The following is a 10,098-nucleotide window of genomic DNA, read 5'->3' as shown; positions in this document are numbered from 1 at the left end:
GCCTCGGGCTTAAAGGTCGACAGCCTTTACAAAGCAGATTGGAAACAAGCCCACAGGTGGCGTCCACGGGCGTCCCAGATCTGTCAGCTTTCTGCCCCGAGTGTACAGGAACTGTGTCTAGAACCCAAACTCACAGCAACTGGACATTACCGGGGCATCTCAACTGGAGTTTTCTAAATGGGCCTTTGCAGGTTTGCGGAACCTAAGGCGTTAATGGCTGTGACAGCTCAGAGGCCCTGAGGGAAGGGTCTCTAGAGGTCAGATAACTTGGAGAATCTTCATGAAGGTTCTGGCAGCCAAGGGTGAGAAGCTGAGAGACCTCATCCCCTTGCCTTCAAGTGCGCTGCCGTCCGGTGCCCCCTCCACCCCAGAGCGAACCAAGGGCCAGATTTCTTCCAGCTTTCTGGCAGACCAGCTCACCTGACTAGTCCTGTGCCGCGCTCTGTCCCAGGTGCCTGGGGAACCTGAGCTGTAAACCAGGGCAGTTCTGGTCTTTCCTCCTCCACGTACGATCCTGTTTCCTCCAGTCAACCATTTGTCCCTCCTCTTCTCTCCCCATCCTGGTGTATTTATGCTTTTTAAAGAGACCAATTTACTGTCATTTCCTAGCGCTTCGGTGGGGTTAAATCAGATGCCTTTGCAATCTCAGTCTTTAGCCCAGAGCTCCAAGAAAAAAACTATCCAAGACGGCTTCATTTTTGTTCAGACAGAAAGCTTTTCAAACGCGATTGCTGTAAAACTACCCAGTAAAACAGGCCTTCCCGCAAACATCCAGTGGAAGAGTACGTCACTGTACAGACACGAACGACACGTGTAAGTGCTTTATTATAAACTCCCTCGGAATCCACTGGCTGACGTCCAAAAGCCAAAGTAATAGGTGAAAATAAAGCAGCTTGATGTTGAGGCTGGAGCGCCGAGGAGCAGTGGCCCAGTTCCCAGCCTGACCTCGGGGCTGACCCTTAGCGCTACCCAGGAGAAGACCCATCCGTACCCTTACAGTGACGCACTAAGATTGTGTAGCCAGGAAAATCCAGTCTGCCGGGTTCAGACTCCTAAACAGTGGTAAGACGAGACCCTGTCAGTGAAAAGGTGGGACGGGGGGGTGAGAGTCCACAGATCCGTCAGGCCCTTAAACCTGGCCGTGGATCCCAACTTTTGCTGGGACGGTTCTGAGATCATCAGGGAATTGCCCTGGAGCTTCCCGAAGCTTCCTACACGAGTCCCGTCATCTCCGTGTTCTCTCCTGACACCCGATCTTGCTAACACCGTGATCAAAATGACTTCCCAAATCGTTCCGTGATTCCGAAGACCACCAAATCTAGTACCTGTCAGATTCCTATCGACGGACATCCACCGGCATCACGGACGTCACTCTGCTACTGTCCACGTGAGAACAAAAGTGTGAGTCTGCCGTCCTCGAGCGGTTTAGAGTACCTCTACTTACACCACGTCCACGTTGGAGCCACCTCCGGGGGGACAGAAAACGTAGGCGGCCCTGTCGGACACCACGCTGTCCAAGGCTTTCATCAGGACGTCGGGCATGTGGTCCGTTAACATCTTCGGGCCGATGAGTATTTTGCTGAACTGTGATTCGTGTGCCCACCTCGCACTATACCGAGCGGCGGTGCGGCAAAACCTGAGACAGACAGAAGCTGAACTAGCGGAGCGCCCCCCTTGGCTGGAAGCGCACGTCAAGGGGGACCGAGCCACGCCGCCCGCACTCACCTCCCTGAGGTGCCTTCTTCCTCCAGGTGGATGATCCTGCCGGGAGGGTAGAGATGGGGGTACTTGGCGGGGGACTCCAGCGGGGAGTCGCTGGAGAAGCTGTATGTCGGGGACCCATGCGTCAGCAGGCTCTGCTCCCCCAGAAGCGGCTGCGTCAGGTGTCCCTGGGCGCCCCCGTCCAGCTCTGTTGGAAGGTTGTCAGGGTCGCCTCCGAACAGCTCATACCAGCACCCGCGCAGCAGGATCTTGTACTGAGGGCAGAGCAAGAAGGCAGGTGCCTGTCACCCAGTCCTTCCCGGGCCACACAGACCTCAGACCACAGCACTTGCTGCGGGACGGTGACCTCAGAGCTCAAATGCCTCCCTGGTTTGTTTAAACCACGGGTCTTAGGAGTGTGGACCTCAGTGGCCCGAACTCCTGTATCTCTTGCACAACGAAGCCACATCAAACTTGAAGCAACAGTAAAAACCACATCATGCAGATTTTGATAAAAAGTTACCCTTAATAATTTTTAGGCAGTTCTGCCAACCAGCTTCATTCCTTCCCTTAAGCACATTACTTTTTAAAAATTTGAGGAGTGGGGGGTAGTTGGTAAGGAGAAAGCTTATTAAAAGAATTTTTTTGAAACTCAGAAAACTTTGTTTTCATAGTAAATTAAATCATCAAAAACTCTACATCCTTGTTACCACCTATCATCCGCTGCCTTCAAACATACCTCTAAGAATCATTTTTATATTACTTTTGTAAATGTTCATTTATTTTGTGAGAGAGAGAGAGAGACTGTGAGCCAGGGAGAAGGGCAAGAGAGAATCCCAAGCAGGCTCTATGATGTCGACACCTGACACGGGGCTCAATCTCCCGCACCGTGAGATCATGACCTGAGCCAAAATCAAGAGCCGGATGCTTAGTCGACTGAGCCACCCAGGTGCCCCTGAGAATCCTTTAAAAAAATAAAATAAATAAATAAATAAATAAATAAATAAATAAATAAATAAATATGTTTCTATATTATATATATATATGTATGTATGTATGTTTCTTTTGAGAGAGTGAGCTCAATTGGAGGGGCAGAGAGAGGTGAACAGAGGATTGGAAGCAGGCTCTGAGCTGTCAGAGAGCCTGATGCGGGGCTTGAACCCACGAACTGAGAGATCATGACCTGAGCTGAAGTGGATCATTTTTAAATCTGCCCTTAAAAAAAAAAAAAAAAAGTTTTTTTTTCTCAGTACATCATGGATATCTTTCTCTATTGGTAAATGTAGATTTATGTCACCATTTCTAATGACTACAACATTCCATGGTATACTAATAATTCTTAAACTCTATTTGGCAGCCTTATTTTCTAAGCTTTGGGACCAAAAGCATCAGAATACTGTTGGTCACAAGACAGGGCAAAGAAAGCGCATCACTGAAGTGGAACAGGGAAGGTTCTACCACCGTCTCTAACCGTGGCATTTCAGGACTGAGCCGTGTGCTTTCCTTGGCATCGGCTCCGAGCCCCAGATGGAAGCTGTACCCCGGGGAGAGAGAGCCTCAGGCCACGGCATCGAATGCGCTGGGCTAAGAGCCTCTGAATTGAGAAACTTCCTCTCGGGGCACACACAGCCTCCAACTCCTGCAGACCCTCTTCCGGGCACCCCCGGGTTACCTTGGGCTTGTTACAGTGCGCGATCACTCGCAAGATTCTCTTCTTCAAATCTTCCAAGTTGGTCACACTTAACCTGTTTAGCAGAAGACCAGATTGAAGCTCAAAATCCAGTCTGTCAGCTGCCCCGAGCCCCGAGGAAGCGCCGGCAGACTCACCTGGGGATGATATCCTTGCCTAGCACAAGCGACACGGTGAAGCTCTTGGAGTGTTCATAAAGGGATTTGCTGAAATTTCAGAAAGATAAACATTCGTCAAGTTTCAGGATCATATTGCCCACAAAGAGCTCCAAAGAGAAATCAAGCAACTTTGCCAGGTGACCGAGGTCAGTTTTCAGAGACTTGGGCTGTTCTCTACCCTTTAAAAAAGGGGAAGAGAAAGTGGAGAGCATCCAATCGGAGCGACTCCTTCCCCGGATTCTAGTAAAGCCACAGCAGCCGTCAGCCGGATGGAGACGGCAGACCACGCGCGTGCTTGTACCCTTCGCCCCCACAGCCCGGCTTGGAGGGACCTAACAGACACTCTGGCCGGGCTCCCGGGGGGCTCAGTTGCTTAAGCGTCCGACTCCATTTCGGCTCAGGTCATATCTCACAGTTCGTGGGATCGAGCCCCAAGTCGGGCTCTGCAAAGACAGCGGGAGCCTGCTTGGGAATCAATCTCTCCTCCTCTGCCCCTCCCCGGCTCGTGCAGGGGTGTGCGCGCTCTCTCAAAATAAATACACTTCAAAGAAAAAACACCCAACTGGCAAAAACGGAGAAGGACAGATACAAAAGGCTATCACTGCTTACAATAGCAGAGGCTGGAAACCCCAGTGTCCACCCCTGGAGAGCTGTTCAATTCACACACCACAGCACGTCCAGGGAGTACCGAGTCCTTAGCAGCAGGAGAGTGAGGGTGGCCTGTGCTGCTGTGGGGTGGTCTCAGGACACACGGTCAAGTTACAAGTTACAACACCACCCACAGCAGCATGAAGACTTAGCTACCTTTTATCGAAGAGGAGGAGGAAGGCAAAGTTGTATCCGTATTTGCTTTTATATGTAAATAGGTGAGAATTATGGAAAAGCCAAGTTAAAAACTAACGGTGACCTCGGAAGAAGGATGGAAAGGAGATTTCTCGGAGTGTCTCTTGCTCCGTAGAGTTGTCTTTGGGACCATGTCATTGTTTTACATAATCATAAAAATTAAAAGAAGGAAAGCAATTCCTAACATCGAGGGTGAAAGAAATGAACCTAGCGGTGTATTAGCCAAATGGAAGGATTATTTCAGGTGAGCTTCCAACAACAGAAGTTGGCTGTCCATCCCCGGGGGGGGAATATTACATAAGAACAAAACCAAGTGTAAAAAAACCCAAACTGCCTGCAGCAATCCTCCCACTATGAGCATTCCGAAAGTGGTCAGTCTGTGTGGCCTCTGCACACATACATCGGTGCGCACACGGCTCTGTGGACCTACTAAAAACCGGGGCTCGAGGAAACCAAGATTTTTAGCATAAGAGAAAAAAAGATACAGTTTCGGTAAAACTCCCGATCTTTAAGTTGAAAGTGTCAATATGAAGTAAGGATACATTTTCTCTTTGGGGTAACAACAGCATTTCCTACCTCTTGGCACTGAAAAGGCCTAGAAACCGTGACCCCGCCTGGCAGGAATGGGGCACTCGGCGCCCGGGTGACCGTCTCTAATACCATTTCCTACTCAAAAACAACACAGTACTCCATGGAGAGATGGTTGCTGCTTCCAGATGGCACGACCGGGCAAGAAACCTGAGAACGTTTTGTGGTGCCAGAAAGGAGACACCTGTCCGACACCCGGGGCCGTGGCAGGGTGAGAAGCCTGGTTTGAAGGGACTCCGCTGGCCAAAAGGGGACCGGGGAACATCAGCAACTCTGCTGCAATGGGCTGAGATAGTTTCAAAGAATTAAGGTCCACCTCTGGAGAATGCTAGAATACCGATTCAGCACTCGGCACACAGCTAAGGAGAGGGAAAGATTCAAGCATTCATGCATCTGTTCTGCTTAAACTGTGAGAAGCTTATACCTCAGATAACCAAGTACTTGGAAGTTGTTTTTTTTTTTTTTGAATTTTTGGCTAATAACTGTAGAAGGAATGCCAGAATATCAACATCTTGCAATCTCTAATAAAATATGTATATATCAGTTACCAGCTGCCAACGTCACAGAGCCCAGCAGACCGGTGTCTCCTGAGGTGATCCAATAGGAATCACGTACCATTCCCACCACGCATTACTGTCAAAAAAAATCAACCCTGAGTCTGTCAAGTTTCTAGACACAATTACCATCTTCTAGGACACACAGCCAGCGGTACGCAGGAACATGTTACGTGACATGCTGAATATACAAGAAAGGAAATCCAGAATGTGGATTCTCCACAAGTAACTTGTTTCAGAAATAGAGGGAAATGAGAAATCTATACATTAAGAGAGTTTACAGAATTTCTGTTGTCTGGATTCCCTGCATGTACACTACTAAATGTGATTAAAAACTAACAAAAAAAATACAGTTACAAGACAAATCCACTATATCCAATGTGAGAATCTTGTTTGGAATTTATAACATTTATGAGATCATTGGGAGAACGTGATCAGTTAGTTATTGGTACGAAGAAATTATTAACTTTTTAAAAAAGTGCTCTATGCTATAGAAATCAGCATATTTACGGATAAAATGATAGGTGTCAGATTTGCATCAAAGTAATCGTGCCATGGGATCTGTGGGAAGCAGGGGGTACCTGAAGATTCGTCGTGTTAATAAACTACTGAAGCTGATTAAATGGTGGCTTCTGCTCTTTTGACCTTGGTTTGAATTTGTAATTTCTGTATGAAAATTCCATTTTAAGATGATCATAAGCACTGAAGAGAGCATTAGTGATCTCGTACAGGAATCCGAAGAACTATCCAGAAGGTAGCACTAGAAACAAAGAGACAAGGTACGAGAGACAAGTTCACAACGTGCAGTAAGAGCAAGGCAGTAATGCCTGTCTGATGGGGGGCCTCCAAGGAGTGGGAGACCGCAGAGGCAGCCATCTGCCACATGTGACTAGTCAGATTGGGGGATCTAAACCTTTCAAGCAAGATACATTAAAAGGAGATTCTACAAGCACTTAGGAAAAAAGCAAACACCCATGTAACCTGGATGCACCGTACTGAGTAAAAGAAATGCAACACAAAAGACAGCATATTGTAGAATTCCATTTATGACATGCTAGAGAAGAGAAAACTACAGTGACAAAAAGATCCTTGGATACCTGGGGGTGGTGGAAGGGACTGATTGCAAAAGGACACAGGACATTTTAATGGTGATCAGCCCCGAAAGAAAAAAAAAAAAAAGAGAAAACTGTCATTCGTGAAGTTATTATATACAATTAAAAAAAAAAAAAAGCATCTGCAGAGGAATTCTAATTAATAGGGAAATTTAACAAGGCTGTTGGATACAAGACAAAAGACAAATTTCTATGAGCTTGATCTACATCAGCCAAAGGAGAAAATGATAAAATTTAACTGGAAGACATTAAAGGGTCCCGGAATATTTGAAAAGCAACTTTATGTTCAAAGGCTGGAAGGCTCAGTAATGTGTTAGTTACCTCCAGAGTGAACTAGAAAGTAAAGGCAGCTGAAATAAGAACTAAGCTTTTTGTTTACGGAACTTGCAAAGTTGATCCCAAAATTGATATGAGGTGCAAAGGGCTAAGAACAGCCACGAAGCTCTTGCAAAAGCAAAAGGTACGGGGATTTGCACCACTAGAGGCCAACACTTCGTGTTGGCAGCAGGGGAAGGGCTACGATGTTGCGCTGTGTGAGGGGGAAATGACTGGATCCCAGACTCACACCGCACACAAAAAACGCAATTAAACACAGACTAAAGATCTACCTAAAGGTGAAAGGCCAGACTAAGAGCTGTTGGAATAAAGAAGATGAGCTTCGAATCCTTAGGATAGAAAAAGATTTCTTTAAAAAAAATTTTTTTTTTTTACATTTATTTATTTTTGAGAAACAGAGTGAGACAAAGCGTGAGCGGGGGAAGGGCAGAGAGAGAAGGAGACACAGAATCTGAAACAGGCTCCAGGCTCTGAGCAAACGGTCAGCACAGAGCCTGATGCGGGGCTCAAACCCACAAACTATGAGATCATGACCTGAGCCAAAGTCGGACGCTCAACTGACTGAGCCACCCAGGTGCCCCGAAAAAGATTTCTTAAATAAGAAACAAAAATCATAAATGAAAAGGTTGACAAATGAAGGTTAAAATCAAGAATGGAAGGAAGTGAAGACAGGACTCAATGCAAGTACAAAGCACATTGAGGACCAGGAGAGCATATTCACGACACTTACTTGCAGCTGGAAAAGAACGGACTACATAATATATGTGTTTGCAGATCGAGAAAGCAAAAGACGACCTGACAGAAAAATGGGCAAAAGGAACACCACCAAAGCAGAAACTCAACAGACAAGGAATCCAGTTCTATCAATTTGGAAACCACACAAATCCAAACTGCTATGTGGAGACCTGAATATAAGCGGTAAAACTACTTTTTAAAGCAAAGGAAGAATTTTCACAAAGGTCAGGATAGGGAGTATGTGCAGGGAAGGGGAGGACGCACAGGGAATTCTAAGTCACTGAACGCTTGGTTTCTCAATGTGGGTACAGAGAGCTGTGTGTATTTTTAAATCCACTTTATTGAGGTGGACACAGCAAAATCACCCAGTGTGAGTGGACAAGTCCTGACAAACGCTTTAACTGCTTAACTGCCACCACCATCACAATAAAGAACGTTTCCAGCACCCCCAAGAGCCCCCTGTGTCCTCTGGCCATCAATCCCACCTCCACCCCCAGGAGGTGAGACAACTGGAATCCTACAATAGGTCTTGTGTGTAGACTTCTCTTCACATGGCAAAATGCATCCACGTTGTAAAGATGTTTGCTTATCCTTCTCAGAAGATATAAATTTTGTATTAAATGTTTCACAATCTAAAAATTCAGTTAAAAAGTCATTCCTGGGGCACCTGGGTGGCTCAGTCGGTTGGGCGTCCGGCTTCGGCTTAGGTCATGATCTCATAGTCTATGAGTTCGAGCGCCGCGTTGGGCTCTGTGCCAACAGCTTGGAGCCTGAAGCCTGCTTTGGATTCTGTGTCTCCCTCTCTCTCTGCCCCTTCCCTGATCACACTCTCTCAAAATAAAATAAAAACATAAAAAAATAAAAATAAAAAAAAAAAGTCATTCCTGTTGGGGCGCCTGGGTGGCTCAGTCAGTTAAATGTCCAACTTTGGTTCAGGTCATGATCTCGCAGTTTGTGGGTTCGAGCCCCACATCGGGCTCTGTGCTGCCAGCTCAGAGACTGGAGCCTGCTTCGGATTCTGTGTCTCCCTCTCTCCCTGCCCTCGCCGGCTTCCTCTCTGTCTCTCTCTCAAAAATAAATATTAAAAAAAATTTTTTAGAAGTCATTCATGTCTTTTGATATGTATAAATGTATATTTTAACATAAAAAGAGCTTTAAGGGGCACCTGGGTGGCTTAGTGGGTTAAGCTCAGGTCATAATCTCACAGTTGGTGAGTTTGAGTCCCGCATCTGGCTCTGTGCTGAGAGCTCAGAGCCTGGAGTCTGCTTCAGATTCTGTGTCTCCCTCTCTCTCTGCCCCTCTCTGGCTCACACTCTGTCTCTCTCTCAAAAGTAATAAACATTAAAAAAAAAAAAAAAAAAGCTTTAAAAATTGGAAAGGTATACAAATATTTATATATAAATATAATGGACGGAATTATAATTATTAAATATAATTACCAATAGTAACACAAAATGTAAATTTCCATCCATAGAATAAAAATGGCATAACCAGATAATAGAATACTCAGCAGCTACATAAAAAACATGCTCTCAAACAATATTTAAGGATATAATGTATACAAAATATTACGTCTGGGTGACTGGCTGGCTCAGCTGATTGGGCCAACTCTTGATTTTTAGCTCAGGTCATGATCCCAGGGCTGTGGGATCCAGCCCTGTGCTGTCAGACTTGACGCTGAGCATGGAACCAGCTTAAGATTGTGTCTTTCTCTCTTTCTGCCCCTCTCCAGCTTCTGCTCTCTCTCTCTCAAGTAAGTAAGTAAAAACTGTTAATCTGTAAAACATAGCCACACACAAGCAGCTAGAAGTAAACAAACCTAAATAGTTCCAATGTGATTTCTGGGTAGAAAATCTCTGATCTTTCCACTTTTTTACATTTTCCAAAACTTCCATGATGGATACAAATTTCTTTTTTCCTCCCCTTTTTCCTTCTTTTTAAATTATAGCACAAACTTCTTTTATCATTAGGACAGAAAATGATGTAGGATTAAGTATGTTAAGAAAAGAAAAATATACTTTCGAACTTAAAAAAATAATCAGGAAACAAATTCAGGAGAGTTGTAGGCTACAGGACGACTCCGGACATAACATGGGGCACAGTGTTACGCAGGTTCGGTTGCAGTAAAGCAAATACTGTGGTACAGCGACTAACGTGAATCGTTTGGTTTCCCAGCGCAGAGAAGTTCTGTTTACACGCGTTGCAGTCCATTAAGTGTGCAACGTCTATTTAACTTTTTTTAATGTTTCTTTATATTCGAGAGAGAGACAGAGCTCAAGCGGGGGAGGGGCAGAGAGAGAATGAGACACAGAATCTGAAGCAGGCTCCAGGCTCTGAGCTGTCAGCAGAGTCTGAGGCGGGGCTCAAACTCATGAGCTGCG

General features: G+C 45.7%; 1 protein-coding gene across 4 annotated transcripts in view; it reads right to left on the bottom strand.

Annotated features, from left to right (window-relative positions):
• The window catches only part of DAGLB (diacylglycerol lipase beta), a 39,936-nt gene that overhangs the window by 3,521 nt on the left and 26,317 nt on the right, over nucleotides 1-10,098 (bottom strand). For 2 of the 4 annotated variants that reach the window (XM_045461004.1, XM_045461006.1), the window contains 5 exons: nucleotides 3,529-3,597; nucleotides 3,374-3,446; nucleotides 1,726-1,976; nucleotides 1,445-1,636; nucleotides 808-1,052 (listed from right to left, as the gene is read on the bottom strand). In XM_045461004.1, coding sequence (XP_045316960.1) covers nucleotides 1,007-1,052; nucleotides 1,445-1,636; nucleotides 1,726-1,976; nucleotides 3,374-3,446; nucleotides 3,529-3,597 — 631 coding nt within the window. In that variant the 3' untranslated portion in view covers nucleotides 808-1,006. Of the gene's footprint in view, nucleotides 1-807; nucleotides 1,053-1,444; nucleotides 1,637-1,725; nucleotides 1,977-3,373; nucleotides 3,447-3,528; nucleotides 3,598-10,098 lie in introns of those variants that run through there. The other 2 variants (XR_006708222.1, XM_045461005.1) reach the window with 1 other exon arrangement.

The sequence above is a fragment of the Leopardus geoffroyi genome, chromosome E3 (assembly GCF_018350155.1).
Source record: "Leopardus geoffroyi isolate Oge1 chromosome E3, O.geoffroyi_Oge1_pat1.0, whole genome shotgun sequence".
NCBI lineage: Eukaryota > Metazoa > Chordata > Mammalia > Carnivora > Felidae > Leopardus > Leopardus geoffroyi.
Note: the sequence above shows the minus strand (reverse complement) of the source record. Positions and strands in the feature narration are given on the sequence as shown.